General features: G+C 55.7%; 1 protein-coding gene across 1 annotated transcript; it reads left to right on the forward strand.

Moving 5' to 3' along the window:
* The first annotated feature begins 1,046 nt into the window (after nt 1-1,046).
* Nucleotides 1,047-22,906, forward strand: VASH1 (vasohibin 1). Its single transcript, XM_007987359.3, has 7 exons — nt 1,047-2,721; nt 9,898-9,986; nt 11,112-11,168; nt 13,058-13,132; nt 15,829-16,210; nt 17,852-17,964; nt 18,839-22,906. The coding sequence occupies exons 1-7, from the start codon at nt 2,413-2,415 to the stop codon at nt 18,909-18,911; spliced, it is 1,098 nt and encodes a 365-aa protein (XP_007985550.1). The 5' UTR covers nt 1,047-2,412; the 3' UTR covers nt 18,912-22,906.
* The last annotated feature ends 676 nt before the right edge of the window (nt 22,907-23,582 follow it).

Raw genomic sequence — 23,582 nt, forward strand, 5'->3', positions numbered from 1 at the left:
AGCTTTAGGGAACAGATGTGAAACCACTGAGGCCCTGGGGACTCTCTAAGGCCTTTAACCCAGCCCTTGTGTAGTAACCTCAGCTTGTCAAGAAATGCAATGACTCCACAACTAAGGAATCTGAATCTGCCCGCTAAGGCCAAGGAATCTGTATTCTCCCACAAGACTGTGATTCATGCTAACTACAGGTTGGGGAGAGGCAGAGCGTCTTAAAGCACACACTCAGGTGTCTTTTCCTAAAGTTCTTGGCTTAGCCTAGAGATAGTGCCTTTCCCACGGTTTACAACTCTATGGCATGAGGGAGGCGGAGGGTACGTTCAGTGTCCAATGCTCAGGGGCCACGCACCACAGCCGGTTGTACTTTCACCTTCCTCTAGGCCAGCCGACCCTCCCCAAGCATTGCCTCCCACGCCCACGTCGCGGTCCCACCCTGGTCCGCGGGGTCCGGAGCGTCCAAAGCCCGGTCTAGGCAGACGGTCTAGGGGCGAGCTCTGCGCACCCCATTCCCACCAGTGCAGGCAATCAGATAAAACAGGGTGACTTTTATCCTTTTCGTTTCTAGAGGTAGTGACCCTCCTGTCTCAATCCCTAGATGTACTCCTGTAAGAACTGTGCGCGCTGGGAGGGACTCTGCACTCACCCACTGTGACCACCTCGGCTGAGATATGGGGAAACTGAGGCCTACAGAGGGAAGGGAACTGCTGAACGTCCCAAAGCAACACAGGCACTGAATCCGGTCTAGAATCCCAGTCTTCCAGGCCAGTGCTCTCGGTCCTACCCGCTGAGGGCCCCTGCGAGGAATCCTTTTCAAGAAATTCCCGACCGCAGGAATTCCTTCTGCACTAGGAATCTCCATGGAATTTGCGCTCCGTTTGGCACGTTGAAAACTTCCTCTGCAGCTTCGCACCGGCTTCGCGGTGCCCTGACAGCTGGGTGAGGAGGGAGCGAATGCCCACTGGCGTCCTTGGGGTAACTTGGGCCAAAGGGACCGCTGCGGGGGGCGGAGGACGGGGCGCGAAGGCGCTGGCCCTTTAAGGGGGGGACGGAGCGCATGCGCGGCGCGGGCCGGAGTCGAGCCGGGTGGGCGGCTGGCGGGTAGGGGACGCGGTCGGCGGCAGCAGGGCCCAGGGGCGGCGGGGCTGCAGCAGCGGCGGCCCCAGCTTCGCCGAGCCGCGGTCGGCTGGTGGGCTCCGCGTTGGCTGGCTCCGCGTTGGCAGACTGCTCCCCAGGCACCAGCGCAGCGCGCGCTCGCCCGGCTTCGTCACTCGCCTCCAGCTACATCCGCCGGCCGAGGCTGCGCGAGCCTCCGGGCTTGCGGTCCCCGCCCCGCGGTCCTTCCTCCACCCTCAGCCAGGGCAGCGGCAGCCCAAGCGAACAGCCACGGAGCATCCTTCGCCCGCCCCGGCCGCGCCACCGCCCATGCTGCAGCCAGTGCCAGGCAGCGACCCCGCGGCCGGAGCCCGCCGCTCGGTGACCTCAGCCTGGCCCCTGCGAGCCGCCCGAGCTGGTCCCGCTGAGCCGCGGGCCCCGTGCCCTGCGATGGCTCGGCTGGTGCAGCGCGGCGCCAGGTGCTCGCGGTCCTCCCGCTGAGACGCGGCCGGCTGGGGACCCGCTGGGCCTCGGCGCTCGCAGCCTTCGCCTCCCCGCCGCGCCCGCTCCCTTTCTGGGGACTCTGCCGCTGTTTCTGGGGACGCGGGGACAGGGGGCCAGACAAAGCCCACTTTGTAAGGGGAGTTGGCCGCGGGCGTGGAATGTGCGCGTCGGCGCGCGCCCCCTCCCCGCGCCCCGCCAGCTGCGAGTCTTGGCTCCCGGAGTGTCTCGTCGCGTCGGAGAAATCGTCCCCCAGCGCTGCTCTCCCGCCCGGGGGTCCTGGTTCGGAGCTCGCGCGGCCGGGAGTCGCCTCGGTCGCTACTGGGGCGCGCGCAGATGTGAGCGTGCGAGAGTTGTGTAGGGGGTTTTGTTCCCTCCGAAACTGAGACCCAGGGCGCCCAGTGGGCACCGGTGCCTTGACTCTGTCCTTTCTGCAGCCGCTGGTCCGAGCTGTCTGGCCTCAGTTTCCCTTCGACTTTTCTCCGCTCTGCCAGCCCTCACTGCTGCCCGTCATTGTTCTCGCAGTTAGATGGGGGTGCTTTGTGACGGCTGCCAAGGTGGGGTGTGTTCTCTTTGTCCCATTTTTCAAACAGAACAAGGCCTCCAAGGCTGACCCCAGACAACCCACCCCCTCGGACCCCACTTCACCTTATTGCACTGATTTTTTTTTATCAAGTAGTAGTTTATTGTACAGGAGCCACGCCCTGATTTCTTAAAGGCGCCTTGCACTCTGGCCATGTGTTATCTCTGCAGCTGGTGTGTGGGAGGCCTCTTGTGAGCCACCTGTTTTCCCGCCTCCACCACGCCCTCGAGGATTTAGGGATGCCAGGGGGGAAGAAGGTGGTTGGGGGTGGCAGCAGCGGTGCCACTCCGACATCCGCTGTGACCACCGCCCCCTCTGGGGTCAGGCGCTTGGAGACCAGCCAAGGAGCCTCAGCCCAGAGAGATGAGGAGCCAGAAGAGGAAGGGGAAGAGGACCTGCGAGACGGAGGGGTCCCCTTCTTTGTCAACCGGGGTGGGCTACCTGTGGATGAGGCCACCTGGGAAAGGATGTGGAAACACGTGGCCAAGATCCACCCCGATGGAGAGAAGGTGGCGCAACGGATCCGTGGGGCCACAGACCTGCCCAAGGTGAGGCTTGGGGGTCGGGGGTGATAGCACAGTCTAGGGTTTTAGTGACCTTGGGGCTAAGAGTAAAGCCACACTGTCCTCCCACAGGGCAGGGGACCACTGACTCGGTAAGATATTTAAAATGCAGAGAAATCATACCTGTCCCGGAGAACTTTCTCTCACTGCCATTATAAGAGGGAGGTTCACATACCTGTCTCCAGGAGGTCCTCTCTGCTGTCTTTTAAAATGCCCACGTTTTACAGGAGGGGACAGCAGCAGATGGAACTAACAAACACACTAGGATGGCTTGACGTCTCATTTGCTTGATGGCACTTGCCAAGCTAGAGAACTGTGTGCAGACACATGTAATGAATGACTAAGGAGATGCAGGGCTTCGTATGTTGAGAAAATATTTTTGTGCATTATGTCACTGAATTCTCCCAACAGCCTTGTGACGTTAAGTGCAATTTGGGTTCCCATTTTACAGATGAGAAAGCTGAAAACTCAAGTAGGGACTCAAGGCCCCACAGCCAGTAAGTGGCAGAACTGAGATTCAACTTCAGGTCTTCAGGAGAAGGGGGGGGTGGTGGTGGAGGGAAGTGTCCAGGTCCTCTTCTCTGTTGGACACTAGATTCAAGGACATTAGAAGAGGTCTTATGGAGAAGCATACAATGTAATAATTTTTCTGTGTTGGCTGTAACTCCTCCTCCATGACAGCTATCCTTCAGTTGTGTCACCAATGAAAGCAGAGGCTGTGTTTCATTCATCTTTGTCTTCCCAAGGCCTCCTGTGTGCCTGGCACAGAACAGGCACTTGCGTGTGTGTTTGCTGAATGGAAGGGTATTTGAGAGTTTCTGAGCTGTACGCTGCTGTATGGAAATACATGCCTGATATTTAAAAAAAAAAAAAAAAGAAAAGAAAAGAAAAAAAAACATGATCAAGACTAGGAGGCCAAATGCAGAGGCCTGAAATCTCCAAAAAAGAGCCCTTTGGACTGAGTTCAGAGCCCAGTGCTTAGCCCTGTCTGCCCAGGTCGGAAGGAAGAGGGCTAGGAGGAATGGAAGTTGGTGTGAATTAGACATGAGGACAAGTGGCCCGTTTTGTTTTTACCAAGTTATCGGTACAGTCATCAGAAAGTGTCTTCTGGGAAAAAGAGAATCAAAGGTTGAAGGTGAAAATACTGCCTCATGTTTCCAGGGGAAACAAAATGTAGATTGATTTGGAATGGCCGCATAAATGCGCTCTGCGCTGACTTACCATTTGTTTAGCTAATCCCCTATAGCTGGATGTTGTTTCCAGTTTTATTCCTAAAATGAATACTGTGGTGAACATTCTAAAATGTAATTTTTGGGGTCCATCTCTGATTATTTCCTTGGGAAAGATTCTGAAAGTGAAAGTATTGCATCAAAGGATACTGACATTGGTAGGGGCCACCTGCTTATCTATATGGCCCCTTTCACCTAATTGAGATGCAATTTTCTTATCAATAAAATGAGGTTGATTGTGGGGAAGATGAAATGAGAGACTGTGTGTTAAAGTATTTGACAAACTGTAAAGCCCCAACCATTACCTGGTTATTGGATATCCATTACCTTTTTTTTTTTTTTTTTTTTGAGGCGAAGTCTCACTCTCTCTACCAGGCTGGAGTGCAGTGGCACGATCTTGCTCACTGCAACCTCAACTCCACCTCCCGGGTTCAAGCGATTCTCCTGCCTCAGCCTCCTAAGTAGCTGGGATTACAGGCACCCGCCACCATGCCCGGCTAATTTTTGTATTTTTGGTAGAGACGGGGTTTCACCATGTTGGCCGGGCTGGTCTCAAACTCCTGATCTTAGATGATCCACCCACCTCAGCCTCCCAAAGTGCTGGGATTACAGGCGGGAGCCACCACGCTCGAGATTACAGGCGTGAGTCACCACGCCCAGCCAGATGTTCATCACCTTTACTCATGTCCTTTATCAAGCGGGAAGACTAGGTTTTGCTCAGATCGGTTGTCCCGATGAGGCCAGAGTCACACCCTGCTCCTACCTGAAAACGTTGGGCAGCTCTCCAGATGGCTTATATCTAAATCATACCATAAAAGAGTGTGAATAGTTCCCTGCTGAATAGAACTGTCACCACTCCTGGGAACTACAAAAAAGTTCAGTGAGCTCACTAGTAACTGGTTTATAATGTCATCTTGTCATCTTCAGTCCTCATGTACAGGAAGGACATGGATGAAGGAAGTCTAGGGGTGGGGGCTGTGTTGTGACGGACCCCTAGGGTGGAAGGAATTTTGTGAGAGGTTTGGTAAAATTTGAATTTCCCCCTCTTCAAACCACAGATCTCAGATAAACCGCATGAGTCTGCATGAGGTCCCTTCCCTACCTGGGCCCTAAGTAGAAAGGTGCCCTTAGAGGCCGGGCGCGGTGGCTCACGCCTGTAATCCCAGCACTTTGGGAGGCCAAGGTGGGCGGATCACGAGGTCGGGAGATCGAGACCATCCTGGCTAACATGGTGAAACCCCGTGTCTACTAAAAACTTCAAAAAATTAGCCGGGTGTGGTGGTGGGCGCCTGTAGTCCCAGCTACTCGGGAGGCTGAGGCAGGAGAATGGCGTGAACCCGGGAGGCGGAGCTTACAGTGAGCTGAGATCGCACCACTGCACTCCAGCCTGGGCGACAGAGCGAGACTCCGTCTCAAAAAAAAATAAAAAAGAAAGGTGCCCTTCAAGTCTTAGAGTGCAGTGGAATCCAGCAGGCCTTGGAGAGAAGTAGCATGGGTTGGGCGCCTGGGTGCCAGGGTGCCAGTGGCAGGGTGGGCCAACCCCGTCCTTACCATCCCTAGGGGCCATGCCACTGGAGCTGGCACAGGGGCATTCCCTAGAGCGGCTACACAGTTTGGGGCTCAAGAAGTGTTTTGTTGGGACTGTACAATGCTTTAAAAGGCCACTTGAGCCGAAATTTAAAATTGGGAGATTTCTCACATAAAGATCCAGATTTTTGGCATCTTTTCAGAAAATAAGATGACTTGGGAACACATGGGAATCTGCAGTCCCACGAAGCAGCTGTCAGCTGGGGCTGGGGAGTGGGTCCTACTCCCCCATCTTGCCACCATCTCCACCACTCACCTACCAGGCCCGCCTGCCCTGTGTATGTTACCAGCCTGGCCCCTGCACGTGGTTGAGTCTGGGACCCCTGCAGGGTGGTGTCATAAAAGGAGAGCACTCTGGAGTCAAAGCCACCTTGTTCAAATCCTTGATCTCCCATAACTGTTTATGTAAGGGAGACAGGCAACCTTCTTGTGCCTCAGTTTCCTCAACTGTGAAATGGAGCTAATAGCAATGCCCATCAAGAGAATGTTAGAGGAATTAACGATGCAAAGCATGTGATGCTTCATTAGGTGCCTCTAATAGATACCCAGTAATGGAGCAAGGAGTGAGTGTTCATCAACACCCCACTAGCGCGTTGGAGAAGCAGCCTGTAATTACAGGGATGATGCCAGTATGTTATAGGGCAACAATTTCTAGAAAGATCCCACATCCAGCAACAGCTTAGGCTCCTTGATAAGAGTCTCTCCTTCAGGTTTCAGGCTTCCACCACCTTTAAAAGCTTAGTGACCACTGACCCCGGACCCAGCTGCTGAAGGTCTTTTATGGCTCAGGCCGCAGAGCTCCTGCAGAATGGGAATTTGGACATCTCCTCTAGCTATTTATGATGACTCCAGAGTGCTTTCCTTTTGTTTATTTATGAGACAGGGTCTTGCTTGGTCACCAGGATGGAATGCAGTGGCACAGTCATGGCTTACAGCAGCCTCTACCTTCTGGGCTCAAGTAATAGTCCCACCTCAGCCTCCAGAGTAGCTGGGGCTACAGGTGTGCCCTACCATGCCTGGCTAATTTTTTTATTTTTTTGTTAAGGTGGGGTCTCGCTATATTGCCCAGACTGGTCTCAAACTCCTAGGCTCAAGTGATCCTCCCGCCTCAGCCTCCCGAAGTGCTGGGATGACAGGCATGAGCTGCTACACCCAGCCTGGACATCTCCTCTAAAAGGGAAACTGCCGCGATCAGCATGTGCGGACTGATATCTTCGGGACACACTGATGATGATGACAGCGAACAGGAATTAAGTCTGTGCTATGTGCCAAACCCTGCTCTAAGACCTCGACCTGTAGCATCTCATTCGCGCTGTAAGGCTGATTCTGTGTTGGTGCCCGCTTTATAAATGAAGTGCCTGAGGCACTAAAGTCACGACTGGGCCGGGCGCGGTGGCTCACGCCTGTCATCCCAGCACTTTGGGAGGCTGAGACGGGCAGACCACTTGAGGTCAGGAGTTTGAGACCAGTCTGGCCAACATTGTGAAACCCCGTCTCTACTAAAAATACAAAAATTAGCTGAGTGTGGTCGCGCATGCCTGTGATCCCAGCTACTCGGGAGGCTGAGGCAGGAGAATCACTTGAACCTGGGAGATGAAGGTTGCAGTGAGCCAAGGTCACGCCACTGTGCTCTAGCCTGGGTGACAGAGCAAGACTCTGTCTCAAAAAATATATAATAAATAAATAAAGTCATGACTGTAAATGGCAGAGCTGAATATCCACAGTGACGATCTAGTTGGAGACTCAGCCCTATTGCCCTCTAGGACACACTTTTTCGGCACACACATCCAGTCGCCAGCTCTCCCCACCTCCCCTAGGCCTCATCGTGCTAGACTGAAATAGACCCCTCCAGTGAGACTGTCTCAGTAGAACTCAGGACTGTAGGGGTTCCTGGGGCCGGGGAAGTCCTTGACCTTGGCTGTGGAGAAGGAGTGCTCCCTGGGGAGATCTGGTGGCTTTACCACTCCCCCACCATGCCCCACTTGTAGGTTCCCTCCCCACCCCCTCAACAGTGAGGAAGTATTTCCCGACTTCTGTTTCCTGTTTCGGAGGTTGGGGTGAGGGGCAAGTCCCAAAGTGGGCCCAATCGTTTGCATATACAGAATCTTTCTTATTTGTGTTTGAGTGAACGAGTCTATGTGGGTAATGAACATTCAGAAAAAAAGGTGTCGGTGCTGCCTGCAGTGGGGTGACTTGAGTCAAAGAGCTAGCCTCGGGGAGGGTGGCCTTAAGGTCCTGCCTCTGAACCCCCAGGTATTTTCTTGACTTTTCCTTCTCCCAGAGCAGCCAGCTCCTAGGTCCTTTGTCTGAACAGCTGGTGCCAGTGCTCTCGTGGGTACTACCTGGCCCCGGCCCAGGCCTGGCTCTGGGTGAATGATCCAGTCCTGGGACTGCAGCTCCCTGTTTGCAGCTTCTTGTGGGAGGGTGTATTACAGTCTTTATCCCAAGCTCCTCAAGGTCACTGGATCCTCACTTGTGCGCGGGGATGATCTGCCTGCTTCCCTGCCTGGCAGGGGCTGCCACCTGCAGAGACCAGGTGACTGGGTGGATGTGCCATGCTATTTAAAGTAAATTGCTAAGTAATTCCTCTAATTCCTCTTCCACCTCCCCACCCCTGTATGCTTGACATGGGGAGGCCAGGCCTTGGGGCCCATTTGGCACAGGGTGACCAAACAGGAAGAGGGGGAGCCCCCCACCCCGGGCTTTTATCCTGCTGGTGACTGTAAGTGGTGGTGCCAATTTGGGGAGGGGGAGCAATGTGAAAGGGAAATGGCTCCCTCCAGACAGAGGTGTCAGTGGCTCAGGAGCCAGGGCAGCCAGTGCGGTTGCTAGGGACTGCCCAGACAGGAAGGAGAAGACAGACGGGAGGGAGGGCTAGGAAGTGCAGGCGACACTGTGGCTCTGGACCAGGGCCCCTTCCCTCCTGCGTCTCCACCCCTTAGAGTGAGGAGGTGTCTGTCAGACACTGTCCCGTGTGCCTGTGCCATCAGCAGCACCCCAGACATGAGTGTGCAGTGATAACTGGAGTGTCACTTCCCTCCTTGTCAGAGCTCCAGCCCCTGCGGTCACATTATTTAAAAAGCTGGGCTGGCATCTCCACCACTCGAGAGCCTCCCAAGGAAAGGAGGAGAAGAGCTTCATCCTTCCCTCCCTACACAGCCCTACCCCCTTCCCTTGTTGGGGGGCTCAGTCTGGCCTTGGAGGGCCAGGTGGAGGCTTGGGGGCAGGGGGTAGGACCTCTCTATGTGGGGAGCCTTATAGCTACTGTGCTGGTGGCCAAGGGGGAGCTCTGAGGGGTGGGCCTTGTTCTTGGAAGTCTGGTTCTTCTACCCAAGGAAGTCTGTTCTGAAACCTCAGAGGACTCTAGCTGATGTATCTCTTGGCCTCCTCGGCCTCACCGACTTCTTGTAGCCAAACCTCCGGATTCAGGCTCCCCTGGCTGGAGAGGGGCCCACACTGGCATAATGGTCTCTTTTCTGGAGACTGGAGGCTGAAGGAAGCCTGGGGGTCAGCTGTTCCTGACCTTTCCCCAGCAGCCTCCAGGCTCCCAGGCATTGGGAAGCTCTGCCTGTTCTCTCCTCCGCCATTTCTGGGCTGGGTGCTGGAAAGTGCATTCTGGGGAGGAAGACTGGCTGGGTATCTGGAAACCTGTACTGCTTAGATGTGGAGCTGGCAGGAAAGGGAAGACTTGAAGGAGGACCCAGGCCCCCTGTGCAGGCCCCAGCAACAGAGCTACATCTAGACCTCTTCCAAAATATGTCCCTCTGGCCTGCTACCGCTGACTGACTCCTTGACGGTTCAGGTTGGTGCTCTGGAAGGCCTGGCACATATGCCCATAATACTGGGTGTGTCATACCCCCTACCAAGGATGCTCACCCCCCTCGGGACCACTCCCCAAGCCTAGGGCACCACCTGAGAGGATGGGACCCCGGATACACCAACTTTGATCCGGCACTTGAACCAGAGCAAACTTCAAACCTAAAAGAACTTAACCCCAATATTATATTCTTAAGTCTTGAAACTAATGAATATTTAAAATTTAAAACAGTCAGTGAATTTACCTAAGTTTTTCTAAAATTATTAAAGAAGCATAAAATTGGAATATCAACATATGCTCCAAATGAGAAATGCTGTTAAGTCCCGGGAGGGAAGGAACGGCTGGGCTGGGGCCCTGGCAAGAGTCTTCCAACGAGGGGGTGCCAAGAAAGGAAGCTCAAGTGGGAGGGAGGGGAAGCTGCGCCTCCCCAGGGTGGGGTGCCTCTGAGGCCAGTCGTAGGTGGTTTGGTGGACTGGAAGCTCCAGGGTGAGCCTCTTCTTGTGACCGGAGCTTTTTCTCTGTCCCCAGATCCCCATACCGAGTGTGCCTACGTTCCAGCCGTCTACACCTGTCCCTGAGCGCCTGGAAGCTGTGCAGCGCTACATCAGGGAGCTGCAGTATCCTCTCTGGTCAAGGGTCATGGCCACCTTCTGGCCGTTGTGGTGGGCATTTCCAGACAGAGCTGAAGAGGTATCAGCAGAGCCACTCATTCCACAATGCCAGGGCTGCCATTCACATGGCATCTCTGTGGTCCCTGCTGCTGTGGGACATGTCCCATGTCCCTCCTGGATGTCGGAGGAATTTTGTCTGATCAGTGCACGGCCCACTCCGCACTCTCTTGCCACTCACCTCCCGCTCCTGCCATATGATGGGGTAAAGAGAGGGAAATGGGTCCCGAGCGACTTGCTGGTGGGGTGGCCAAGTCTAGATAGATCTCCTGCTCTGTTGTCCACCCAGCCCTAGCAGAGAGGGAGAGAGGGAGCTGCCCTGGGGTTTTTGAAAGTCTGGTTTTGAATAAAGAGGAAAATGGCAGAGAAAAAGGATTTTAGGCTCCAGGAGGTAACTTCGGAATCCTAGAATTTTCTCCTGGTTCTTCTCCTTTTTCTTCCCTGGCAGGAGGCCAGCAGGGGAACAGCTGAGCTCCTCTGGGTCCAGATTCCCCTGTGTCCCTGCTCTGGGCCCTCCAGCCCCTGCACCCTGCCCCAGAGCTGTGTGTTCTGGGTCCTGTCTCCCAGGCTTCTGGCTGCAGAGATCAGAGATGAGAGAGCTAGGCATGGATCCTGGGTTGGGGGAAGCCAGGCCAGTGACTGCAAATCGGGTCCAGCTCCTCACTATGCCAGTGGGGAAACTGGTCCAGTGAGGCAGGTGGCTGGCTCAGGAGCAATTAAAGGCGGAGTTAGACCCCCTACCCTAGCCTCTCAGTTCCTGTGACTTCTCAGCTGGTTGGAAGCTGAAGTGCTGCAGGGAGCTGTTCCCAGCCACAGCCTCTTTCTGGCCCTCACTGGACCGGCCGCCTGCTCCGTGTCTCTTGTCCTAAGAAGGGAAGCCAGGGGAAAACAAGGGAGAAAGCCAAGGAGGGTGAGGGAGAGGGAAAGAGAAGGGGGCGTGAGGTGGGGAGAAGCATTCATGCTGTGCCCCCATGTCCCCTCCAGAAGACTTGGCTCTTGAGCTTGGGGATAGGCAAGGAGAGAGGGTCAACTTCCTTCAGGCCAAGCTAGGAAGCCCTTAACCCACGCCCGCAGGTACAATCACACAGGGACACAGTTCTTTGAAATTAAGAAGAGCAGACCTCTGACAGGGTAAGTGTGGGGAGGCCAGTCCTCTGCCCCAGGGCTGGCTTGGAGCCTCTTGAAAGCCCTGTAGTGAGCCTTGGAGTGGAAGTTTATGGGGCAGTCAGGGACTCTCTGGAAGGAAGCCAGCCTTTGGGGGCAGGTGCCACCGTGGGGCCTTAAGGATGTCATAAAGAGAAAAATTCGGCTGAGATGAACAGCCAGGGCTGCGTTGGTGAGAAGGAAATCCCAGGTCCATGCTGAGCTAGAGAGTGGGAGAGAGCCCGTCCCCAGCTCTTGCCTTGGCCAGGAGAGAGGGTGGTCCTAGGTGGACTGTAGGTGAGCCTCAGATCTTTTGTTTTTTAGTGAGAGGTGGACCTTGCAGGAGAGACCCCTCCCCTTTCTCTGTTCTGCAGCTGCTGCACTCCCCATTGCTGGTCCCCCTTGCTGGTCCCCACTGCACGGTACTTGCATGGTCACCCCATTTGCCTTACTCCCTGGACTCTTTTCTGGGCATTGAGTAGAAGGCCCAGGGTCTGAGAACAGGGAGCTCCCTGGAGAGAATGTTGCATCTGTCACTTCCCATCCTGCCACCCTGTGCGTAGCCCCCTGCCTGAATTCACTTCTCCACGAAAGTTTCTGCCCATGAAGCTCCGAGGGCAGAGGAGAGTGAAGAGTGAATGCCACAGCTGAGTCTAGGGGCTCAGCCCAAAGATGCCCACAGGCTTAAGACCCCTGGGCTTTAAAAATTCATGTGAATTGGCCAGGCACGGTGGCTCACACTTGTAATCCCAGCACTTTGGGAGGCCAAGGCAGGCAGATCACGAGGTCAGGAGTTTGAGACCAGCCTGGCCAACATGGTGAAACCCCTTCTCTACTGAAAATACAAAAATTAGCTGGGCATGGTGGCGGGCACCTGTAATCCCAGCTACTTGGGAGGCTGAGGCAGGAGAATCGTTTGAACCCAAGAGGCAGAGGTTGCCATGAGCCGAGATCATGCCACCACACTCCAGCCTGGGTGACAGGGGAGACTCTGTCTCAAAAAAAAAAAAAAAAAATTTATTGTGATTTTTACATCTTGCCCCACATATAATCTGTGTTTGCTTCTTTGTGAAAATGTATTTAAATGGCTTATTAGCAAAATTACTTAATTACGCCTTCTCCAAGGCCCTGGGTGGAGTCCACCCTCCCTATCCCCAAAGCTTTGCTCTTGTTGGCCAGTGGCTGCTGTGTGCTGGGGACCCACTCCAGCCTTACTTGGCATGGAGGAGTCCAGGTGCCCTCACGAGCAAAGCCAGTGGCCAGGCTGAATCCCCAGGCTGGGGACAGAGGGAGGAACCAGGCCTCAGGGAAAGGCTGTCTTAAAATGGCCTGAATTCCAAGTTCAGGAGCAGATCCGGAAGTCAGCACGCAACTATCTGCCTAAGATCCCACATCCAGGCCCAGGCAGCTGCGGGGAGGCAGTTACAGTCAATTAACAAGCTCTTGGGAGAAGCCATGGTTGGGTCAGAAGTGTCCACTGTGCTTCGGGAGGAGATCGATGCTGACGTCCCTCCTCCCCACACTACCTCGCAGAAGGCCCCAGCCTGGTAGCGGTCAAGGTCCTGCCCCCAACTTCTGCTGCCCTCCCCCAAAGCTCTTTGGAGCAAGAGCCAGGCGTGGGAGGTGGAAGTGAAAGGAGGGAAGAGGAGGGAGAGTGGACCTCCTTCCTGTCAGCAGTGGCCGCCTCTTTCCCACCCCCTCAGGCTCCAGGCTTCTGTTGGGAGTGTGGAGGGAGGTGCTGGACCTGAGCTGAGAGCAGCTTAGGGGGCAGCGTCTGTCCTTCTAGCATTTCTAGTCCACCCTGCCCCCTCCTTTTCACACTCCCCTGGAAGGGGCTGGAGGCGCTATCCTTACTACCCTGCCTCCCTTTCCCACAGGCTGATGGACCTGGCCAAGGAAATGACCAAAGAGGCCCTGCCAATCAAATGCCTGGAAGCCGTGATCCTGGGAATGTATCCTTCCTCGCCTGGAGGGGAGGGGTCCGGGCTTCTCTGGGCCTCAGCTTCCTGCCCCGAAAGTGAGGGTGGGGGAGGTTGAATGGGCCAGGGCTCGCCCATATGCAGTCATCTGGCTGGCCCTGAGAGGGAGAAGCCCCCCCTAAAGTGGAAGAGCCTCCCACAAAATGGAGGAGTCCCGGGGGCCCAGTACCCCACCTCTCAGTTGCTATCTTCCCAGGCTTACTGGGCAGCTCTTTTTTGAGTCACGTGGACAAAGGGACCCTGTTTTCTGAACCCCAAATCAGGGCACAGTGTCTCAAAAAGGCTGTTGTACCATTTCCGAGAACCATACAGTCTGGGAGGCACAGTTGGAATGCCCAGATGTTGGCATTTCCAGAACATGTTGATTTCTGGACGAGATATGAAAGCAAAACTGCCTTTAAAAAACCCCACAAGGTTTTCCAGTCACACCCCCGCCTCCAATCCAAAGGGCAGAAGTGGGGCCTGTAGCTGAGTCACCAGGGTAGCCTTGGAGACAGAGCAGCCACCAGGAGAGGCTGCCCTCCCCAGCCCCACAGTAAGCAGCGGGAGAGGAAGAAGTGTTGACGGCTGGCTCTGCATCCTGACTGGTCAGTGCCTGAGCCCTATCTTTTCTTCTCAGTCATTTGATTATTAAAAATGTCATAAATACACGTGAAACATAGAACATCATGAACTCCTGTGCACCTGTTAGTCAGCTTCACCAACTCAAGGTCAATTCTGTTTCATCTCTTCCCACCCTGCCCATATTCTTTACCAGCTTTTTCAACATTTTGCCTGCAACCCTGGGGTAGGCAGCCCACTGGGCTCAGCACTGCAGAGGCGCACAGATTAGGTGGGAGCCAAGAGGGTGAGAGGGAGGGGGCCTGATGGAACAGGAGTTCCTTCTGAGGACAGGTCCTGGGAAGACTGTGATCCAGGGGTCCATCCCCACGCCCTACAGACATGCCTGCCTGAAGTTCACACAAAGAGGCTGCGGGTGCCCTTTCCGCAGAGGTCCCGGAGGGAACTCCACTATGGCAGGCATTTGCTAACAGGGCAGGCCCATTTCAGGAGCCCGACAGCCTTGCCCTGTTTCTAGGGTTCTTTGCTAGGATGAGCCTGCGGCCACCCAAGAATTTCAGGCTGCAGCCAGTGCCTCCTTCATGTCTTCACGTTCACTTCTTCCTCAGGGGCCACACACCAAAGTGGAGGCTCCCACCCTCATAGGAGAGAGACTGGTCCCCTTCCCCAGGAGCACACACAGAAGTCACTCCAGGCAGGGTCCTATGGTCTCGAAGCCTTTCAGGGGTCACCTGGTGGCTTGTGGGCAGGAAGAAAATGGGAACAGCCCCCATCTGGGTGAGGGGCTCCTTCTCAGTGTCCCCACAGCTCCTTCAGGCACATCGCGCTCAGTGGTTCTCACGTCTCATCCTCACCGCACTCTGAGCCTCTGCAGGGCAGGGCTGTGTGTTTCTCATCGCTGTATCCTTGGTCACTTACAAGGAGTCAGGCTCAGTAAGCATTGGTGGAATGACGGTAGCGTTGGAGGGACGGTGGCATAATGTCTCAGCACAGACTTTGAGGTCAGGCTGACCTGGACTTCAGTCGTGGCTAGGCCACTTACTCACCGTGTGACCCCCAAGCAAGTTCCTTAACATCTCTGAGCCTGGGAGGCCTCTTCTGCAAAGAGGGATAGTGGCAGTGTGTAGAGTTGTTAGGACAATGGGCTGAGCCGGTGCCATGAGACACAGCACAGCGCTGGACATGGTGTCTGCTGCATGCTTCTATCCATTCATCTCCTTCTACCCATTTGTTCAAGAACTTTCATGGAGTAACTGTTGTGTGCCCGGCTTGACGCTGGGCCCTGAAGAACATGACAGACAAGGGCCCTGTGCTCTAGTGCAGGAGACAAAATAAGGAAGGAAAAAGAAGTGGTAAACGCTGGTCGTGGTCAGTGCCGAGGAGGAGGTGGACGGTGGTGCAGGCTCAGTTTCAGGCCTGAGGGGGAGCCAGCTTTGGCGGGCAGGGAAAAGGCGGGTGTGAGAAACGTAGGTGGGAGGCCCCGGGGACTGGAGAGGTGAGCAGGTGGGGCAGAGGTGTAGGAGGCGGGAGTGGGCTGGCGGTGGCTTGGAGGCACCTCCCAGGCCTCGGGAGTGCACGTGATTGTATTTGAAGGGCCAGGTACATGTGGATATGGGGAGAGGACAGGGTGGGTGTAAGAGAAGAGTGACTGAACAGAACTGCCTGCATCTGTGAGGAAATCCACGTGTGAAGGAGAAACAAAACCCAGAGGCCTTATCTGCGGGCTGTGTGTGTGCGGAGGTGGGGGATGGAGGACGAGGGAGTGGGGCAGGAGAGGCAAGGCCTCTCCTCCGACCTTGGGCCACCAGGCTCTGAAAAGCCCTGCAGTGTGGCACCAGCCCTGCTTGACTTTAGAGCGGTGGCCACAAATCCCTGGAAGTCCGGTGCCTATTCGAGGTTCCCTTTATTTTGAACTCCTACTGGATACCAGGCTCAATGCTAGATGGCAGGAATACCAGGAGGAGACGTCAGGTGTGTGGAGATAAGCAGGGCGGGTGTCTGCACCCCAAGGCAGGCGGCGCCTGGACCCCGTGGCTCTCGGTCCCAGTCCCTCCCGCTGTGCTGGCCCGTGCTTCTCCCGGCTCTTTCCTTAGCGGGGCACTGGCCAGTTACCTCACCAACAGCATGCCCACCCTGGAGCGCTTCCCCATCAGCTTCAAGACCTACTTCTCAGGGAACTACTTCCGCCACATCGTGCTGGGGGTGAACTTCGCGGGCCGCTACGGCGCGCTGGGCATGAGCCGGCGCGAGGACCTGATGTACAAGCCGCCCGCCTTCCGCACGCTCAGCGAGCTCGTGCTGGACTTTGAGGCCGCCTACGGTCGCTGCTGGCACGTGCTCAAGAAGGTAAAGCTGGGCCAGAGCGTGTCGCACGACCCGCACAGCGTGGAGCAGATCGAGTGGAAGCACTCGGTGCTGGACGTGGAGCGCCTGGGCCGCGATGACTTCCGCAAGGAGCTGGAGCGCCACGCCCGCGACATGCGGCTCAAGGTCGGCCCGCCTTCCACGCCCTCGCCCCCTCCCCTGCCCCAGCAGAGGCGATGTAGGATTGAGAGGATTGGGGAACTTCTCGGAGGACTGGGGTGCCGGGGCCTTGCTTAGTGGTCGATATCGTTCAGGTGGTCCCCTGGGGAGGGCAGACCCGGACGGCTGCGGAGGGAGGAGGTGGGTGGGCTGGGTTTGGATGGTGGTAGGTGTTGGGCACATGGAGAAGGGGACTTTGCAGTCAAGGTCATTGGTGGGGAATCACCGCCTGTCTGGAGGGTGTGGTCGGGTGCTGTGATGGGCAGCCTCCCCGCTCCTCCTGTAAGGCATCCTGACTCTGCCCCCCAACCCTAGCAACCATTAAAGGACTAGGGGGAGGTCAGAAGAAAGGGAAGTCAGACCATGTGGAAGACAATGAGGGCGGTGTTCCTTCTTCCTTTTCCCATCCACACTTGAGCAGGAGGCGATGGGGAGTGGGCTGGGGGCTGTTGTATCCAAAACAGCTGGGCTGAGCTGTTGAGCCCTAGAGCCTTTCAGCAGGCAGAATTCTGACCTCTGCCTCGGTTCTCCTGGAGCTGCCAGGGCCCCCTGCTGGGTATCCCCATAGCTCAGTCACTGCTGCACTGTGACTGCGCCTCCAGGCAGCCTGGAGCCTCCTCCTCAACCACCGACCTCTGCACTGCCAAGTGCACTGCTTCTCTTGACAGCGGGTGGTAGGTGGTAGCTCCATTTTCAGGGTTGGAAGCTCAGAGTCTTGCTCACAGGCAGTGAGAGGCAGATCGGACTGGAGCTCAGCCTCCTGATGGGGAAGCCAGGTGTGTTGCAGGTGCCTGCAGGTGTCCTGGCAGGGATTTGTAAGAGCTACAGCTGCCCTAGCCATTGCCAGCCCTAGGCCAAGATCTCCTGGGGTGACAGGGCCTTCCCCTAGGGCAGAGGCAGGGTACAGCCAACCCTGCGTTAGAGAGCTGCTGCTCCCCACCTAGCTCTGGGTCCCCCAGCACCCTGGCTCTTGCTGCTCCGTTTGCTATGGTGTCTTCAAGGCATCAGATTGGATCTAGGGTGAGAGCCAATAGTTACCTAGTGTTTAGAGCTGCGATGGATTCCCAGTCTATTCAGTGCTAAACACTCCCCTGTTTCTTGCCCCTCTCCAGCGCTCCTGTGTTTTGAAAACTCAAGTCAAGCTGATGGTGCCACATAAAGGATGACTCCTTTGTTTTTCTCATTTTTTTCTTAAGCAGAGCTAGAGCTACCAGTCTGACTTCTCAATGGCGGGAAATAACCAGCATCACCCTTGGGATGAGTGGGATCTCAGCCCCAAGTTCAGCATGGGCTGCTCCCACAACTGGCACATTTACCTGGCCTTTGTTGGGGACTTTTTGCAATATTATGGTATCTCAGTGACTTCCCCCACTTCCACTCTGCCTTCAAGGGCCCACAGGGATTGGACAGCCCCATGGAGAAACTCCTGCCCTGGCAGCTTTAGTGCCTGGGAAATAGGTTGGGAAAGATCCAGACAGGGCAGAGCCATGATTGAGGTTCCCTGGGCCTTCCCCAAGGCAGCCTTCAGGGACCTGTGGCTCCTGGAAGGGGAGGTTGGGCTCCAGGGCAGCCCTGGAGTGATGCTGTTGCTTCCTCCTCTGCACCTAGATTGGCAAAGGGACGGGCCCTCCCTCTCCTACCAAGGACCGGAAGAAGGATGTTTCTTCCCCACAGCGGGCCCAGTCCAGCCCCCACCGCAGGAACAGCCGCAGCGAAAGACGGTGAGAGAGGGATCATGCCTGGGTGGGTCCAAAGAGGGTTTTTTTCCTTTCTTCTCATCATGTGTATCCCTCTTTTTTTGTACCTCTTTCCCACCCTTCTCTCTTTTTTGCTCCCACCCAAGGGAGGTGACTTGGGATGGTGGGTTTAGGGGTTTGTGTATTGACATTTCCCACAGCAAGGCAGTTCCACTTCCCCGGAGAAACCAAACTCTGCTAGCCCACTAGTCTGAGCATGGGTTATGTGAGAGAAAAGGTGGAAAGGATGGGGCCCTGCCAGGCAGTGAGCCTCCCAGGAATGCCATGGGAGAGGGCCTGGATATTAGATGGCTTTGAACATAACTTTGCCCCCCACCCAAGAGTCTGGTTTTTGTCTGTATCTAGGTAGCAAGAACAAGCCATTGAAATACCAGCTCTCCTCCTCTGATTTCAGCTCCTACACATCACTCTGACTCCTGCTTTAAATACAATTGTCATTCAGGAGTCACCTCTCTGGTATGAATTCAGGGGTGGGGTACTAAGCAGACCTCTGGCACCAAAATATCCATCATCTGTGACTTTTATCTAAGAGGCTTTTGTAGATGACAGATTCCCCTCAGAGAGATTTATACTTTAAGCTGTTACCTACCAACTGCAGCCAGATTAGCCAGCCTCTAGCAGAGAGCAAGCCTGTGAGAGCGAGCCAGAGCCACATTCAGACAGCACAGGCAGGCCAGGGCGTCCAAAAACACACTTCCACACGCACTGTGCTGTGCGCTGGAGGGCTGCTTGGAGAATGTGGCTGGGAAGCCACCAGGCAGCCGCTGCTGGCTCCCCAACTCCATCTCCCTAACAGACCACTCACTCTCCTCCCGCTCTGCTCTCTTCCTCCCCACAGGCCCTCTGGTGACAAGAAGCCTTCTGAGCCCAAAGCCATGCCAGACCTCAATGGGTACCAGATCCGGGTCTGAGGCGGATGCCGGCACCCCAGGCCCCACCCACTCCTAGGGGTCAGGATCCACCTGCTGGAACCAGCCTCATGCATGGGGGAAGGCAGGGCTGTGACAAGGCAGGGCAAGAGGCTGCAGCAAGAGTGTGTTCCAGCTCAGCCCCCCAAGCTGCTCCCGCTCCCACTGAGCCAAGCTCCCTAACTTTGGGCCTAGAGGCCGTCAGTATTTTATTTGGAGTTTTTAACTCTACAACTGAAGTTTAAGGTATTTGGGGAAAACAGTCCAGATGGATCTGCTGATGGTGGGAAGGCCAGTGCTTAGGAGATCCATGTGCCATGGAGCCAGGTGAGGGAGATTGCTGGTTCTGCTGGTGCCTCTGCCCCTGGCTTCTCTCTGGGAGTTCAGTGCATCCTATCAGTGGGAAATTTCCCAGCCTTACCAGGCCTATGGTGGGGGGTGGGGGTGGGGTGGAGATGTTTCTCCAGTTCTGCCTGCCCTGGCAGAATCTTGACCCAGGGAAAGGGAAGTAGGGTAGGAGTCCTCCTGAGAAAGGTTTGTTCCATTAACCAGGAGCTTGGCACAGGCCACATCTGCCCCAAGAGCATGAGCTCGTGGCCTAGGAGAGCCTTCAGGCCCTGGAGGTCCCCATGGGCAGTGCTGTGTGGGCAGAGGAGGGGTGATAGGAGAGCCCAGGGAAGGACCTCTGAGCAGAAAGTTCCCAGGGCCTAACAGAGTCTACTTGCTCAGTCCCAGCTCTGCCTGTTACTGTAGCCCACGGGCTCCCTGCAGAGGGTCTGGGCTTGGTGAAGGACCCAGAATGGCACTGAGGCCAGCATGGCTATAGGAGTTGAGCAGACCCTGGGCACCAGTCCAGGAGCTGTGGCTGGGCATGGGTTGATGGGGTGGGATGCTTGGGCCTGGGTCTTTCCCCTGGCAGTGCCAGGAGCCCCGCTGGGGAAATCAAGACCAGACTAGGATGCTTGTGTCCCAGGCCTGCCTTGCATCCTTTAACAGCCCATCTTGGCTTGGGGTTGCAATGATGGCTAGGCCAGTCACTTGTGGCAGGGCATCAGGGCCCTGGCAGGGAAGAACCTAGGCACCTGGGGTTGTCCCCAGCCTGCCCATCAGCATGAGATACCTGGTGGGAAAGTGAGAGGATGCAGAGAGGTTGGCAGAGCTGGGGGTAGGTTCTGGAGGCTTAAGCAACAAGGAGGTGCAGGGAAAGGGTGCAGTGCAGCCACTGAGGAGGGACAGCTGGGAACTGGGGGATGCAAGTGAGAAAGGGATGTGGGGGAGAGTTTAGGATCAGGCTGCTTGAGGAGTAATGGGTTGCCTACAGCAAGGACTAGATGGCTGTTTGTCAGGAGGCGTAGAAAGGTAGAAAGGATTCGGGTTATGGAAGGGTAAATGGATGAGATGACCATTAAGGTTTTGTTGTTTTACTGAGAGGCTGTAAGTCTGCTAGGGGCAGCTGCCAGTAAGGCTGCAGAAGGGCTGGGGGGCTACATAAGGAAGATCAGAACTAGGGTTGTAAACTCCAACGACAACAGGGCCAGCAAATGGTGAGAAGGAGAGCTGCAGGGCTGCGCGGGGACTATGGCTACCTGAAGAGGGCACACCCCGTTAAAGGGGCCACAGCTGCTCAGCTGTTCTTACAGTGCCAGCCCCGTGTTGCCAGATTGTCTGCTTTGTCAGAGGCCAGAATTCTGACTTTTTATGTGAAATAGAATTTTTAAATGCTGGTGATGACTTCCAAAAAATCTTAAAAACCCAATACTGGCAAAAGAGGATGCCAGTTTGCAATCCCTGAAGTAGAGAGAGCTCGTGCTGGGGAGAAGTCCACCAAGATGCTTTGAGGTGGGGTGTAGGAAAGTCCTGTTCCCCAGAGCTGGGCTGGGCCAGGGGAGGATCCTTGCAGCTGAGGAGAAGGAAAAGCCACTGAGTCCCCTCCCAGAGCGGGACAAACTAGAGGCCCTTTGGAGTTGCTGGGTCAGCAGCGGGGGTAGTGTGGAGTACAGACAGTGTAGCTCTCGGCCTGCCAGGGAGACGCCCAAAGCAAAGAAAGAGGAAGGGAAGGCAGAGCCAGGGATGCCTTTGCTGATGAGAGTGCCTGTCAGGGAAGGCACCACAGGCTGGCAGCTCTTCAAACCAGCAGCACTTGACCCAGAGCCAGATCCAGCATGGCCCGGCCAGAGGCACCCTGGGAGGCCAGCTGGTCAGTCCCTTGCCTCCCCAAGTTCCTCCTGGGGTTAGTGAGCCCTGGGAGGTGCCTAACTCCAGCCAGACTAATAATAGGCACATGGTGACCCCTGACTCACCATCCCATCCCAGCTTTCAGGGAGTGGGGGTGGTGTGGTCTCCACGTTCCCACTATGCCTAAGAAGAGATGGCTCACCTTGGGAGGTGCCAGGCTGAAACTAGGTCCTTTCCGGGTCTGGATGCTGCCGTTCATGAGCAGGGGCGTGGCCTCAGCCACCTCTGGGAGCTTCCCGGGAATGACAGGGTTTGAGGGGAGTAGATATGAGAGGGAGCCACTCGTGGTTCTGGAGTCTTCGGAGGTTCCAACTTACAGGATCCTTTCCCAGAGCCCTCCATGGAGAAAACAGCAAAATGAAGCTCTTACCTGCTTGCTGTCTGCAGGGGAGGGAGCCGAGCCCCAGCTGATAATCCCCCAGCACTCACCCTTCCTGAGCTGAGACTTGGGGCTGTGGAGACCAGCACAGGACATAGTGGTGCTTTTTAAATTTATTTTTAACTGTTTCTCATATGTAGCAAACCCTCCTCCCCTCCTGGGTGTGTTTACACAGGCTCTGCTCCGGGGGCTGGCCTGGCTATGAGGTTTCTGGGGAGGCAGAGAGGCAGGGACTTTGGGGCCTTAGTCACCATCCATGGTATCACCTCATCTCACTTCCTGTGAGGGACGGGGCCTGGCTGATGGGACCCCAGCTCCCACCAGTTCAGGACTGCCTTCCAGCTCCTTTGCCCCTGGAGGTGGGGGCTGCTGGCTGAGGAGGGGTCAAGGTGAGTTCCAAGAAAGCTACCTGGGGAAAATGGACCAGGATTAGGGGGGTGATTGCAAAGTCTCCCCAAAGCCTGGCTCCTTGTGCTGAGTGCCAGGGGCAGAACACTGGCGAGCCAGGTATAGAGAGCCTTCCTGTCGTAACTGCCAGTCCTCTCCCTCCAAGGCCTCCGCACATTCTCATGCTCCCCTCACCCATCATGCCAGCCACCTGTATCCCTCTTCTGGCAGGGCCAAGTTGGGGACAGCAGCAGCCCTCTGGCCTTGGGATGTGATGACAAAGCAAGCCTAGGGCCAGGGTTTGGGGAGCAGAGAGAGCTGAGAAGTTGACCACGTGTGATTTCCAGCCCTTCCCGCTGGGACTTGACTTCCCAGGTCAAGGAGTCGGTCTCATTCTGGCTGGTGGAGTGCCCAGAGGCCTGTGTGAATGTGTGCGCCTGCTTTTCCTGCCTGGAATGTTTTCTGGCTCAGCTGCAGCAACATCTGCAGGCCCAGTGTCTGCCCTGTGTCCCTGGGCTCACTCCAAGTGCAGGGACATGAGTGCCGGGCCCAACGTGATGATGGTGCGAAGGGCAGGAAACAGTCCTCTGAAGGAGTGGGAGGTGGACAGTCTGCCCCCACCAGGTACCATCGCCTCCTGCCAGCTTCCCCAGACCAGGCAGGGCTGCCATGGTGCTAGCTGCAAGTCCATCAGTATTGATCGTCTCGCTCCATCTTGGTGCTCCAGAGTCCCAAGTTTCCCTTTTTCATCACATCTGACAAGAGAGAAGAAACGTGGGTGTGCTTGGCCCACAAGGCCTGGTGGTGATGGACCTCCCCGCTCCCTCAAGCTCTGGATGGCCGCAGTGTTGTACTAGACTTTGTTCAGGCTGTTCTCATCTTAGTATTGCCCCTTCCTTTCACTTTCACACTTCTCTCATTCCTGTTGTCACTTTCCCCTGAAATGAATAAAGTCTCCCCAGCTCCTGCTGTGTGGGCTGGGCAGAAACCACAACGAGTAGGCCTTGTCTCCTTTCCTTTGGGGCTGGGGCCGGAGCCCTCCCCCAGCCCAGCGGCATTAGCCCCATTGGCTCCGGGAAGAGCCTGACCTGAGGTGAGCCTGAAGCCAGGCAACAGGAAACCTCCCAGCCCCTGCAGTTGTGATTAAACTTCTGGGTCCCAGACTTTTTCAGCCTGCTGAAACCACTCGGGCCTTCTTAACCCTGATCTGTGAGCAGCGCTTTCTCCTTCTCTTCACACAGTGGGCCTGGCCTCCAGAGGCTCAAGTCAGCTCCTGGGATGTATTCCGGGACCCTGCTCTTCTGGTCTCAGTCCACAGCAGTCCATCAGGAGCAAAGGAGAAATGGGGCGTGTTCTCCTGGGAGATGAGTGTAGCTCAGGAAACCATAGCAACCTTCTCATCACTATTGACATCCAGACCCATGGTGTGGAAAACACTTACGGGTCCCATCCACCAGCCCCTGTTCTTCCTCTCTGTTGTCCCTCCAGCTCTGGATCTCTTCCCACACTTTCAGACAAGCCCTAACAGTTGAAACCAGACGCACACAGAAAATATCTTTTAGATTTCACAGCATATTTCACCCATAACCCTTCCTGCCCTTGTCTCTGCTCTCCTTTCATTCAGCTTAAGGGTAAAACACAGACCTGTGAGAGAGGAAAGTGTACTTCTTACT

The sequence above is a fragment of the Chlorocebus sabaeus genome, chromosome 24 (assembly GCF_047675955.1).
Source record: "Chlorocebus sabaeus isolate Y175 chromosome 24, mChlSab1.0.hap1, whole genome shotgun sequence".
NCBI lineage: Eukaryota > Metazoa > Chordata > Mammalia > Primates > Cercopithecidae > Chlorocebus > Chlorocebus sabaeus.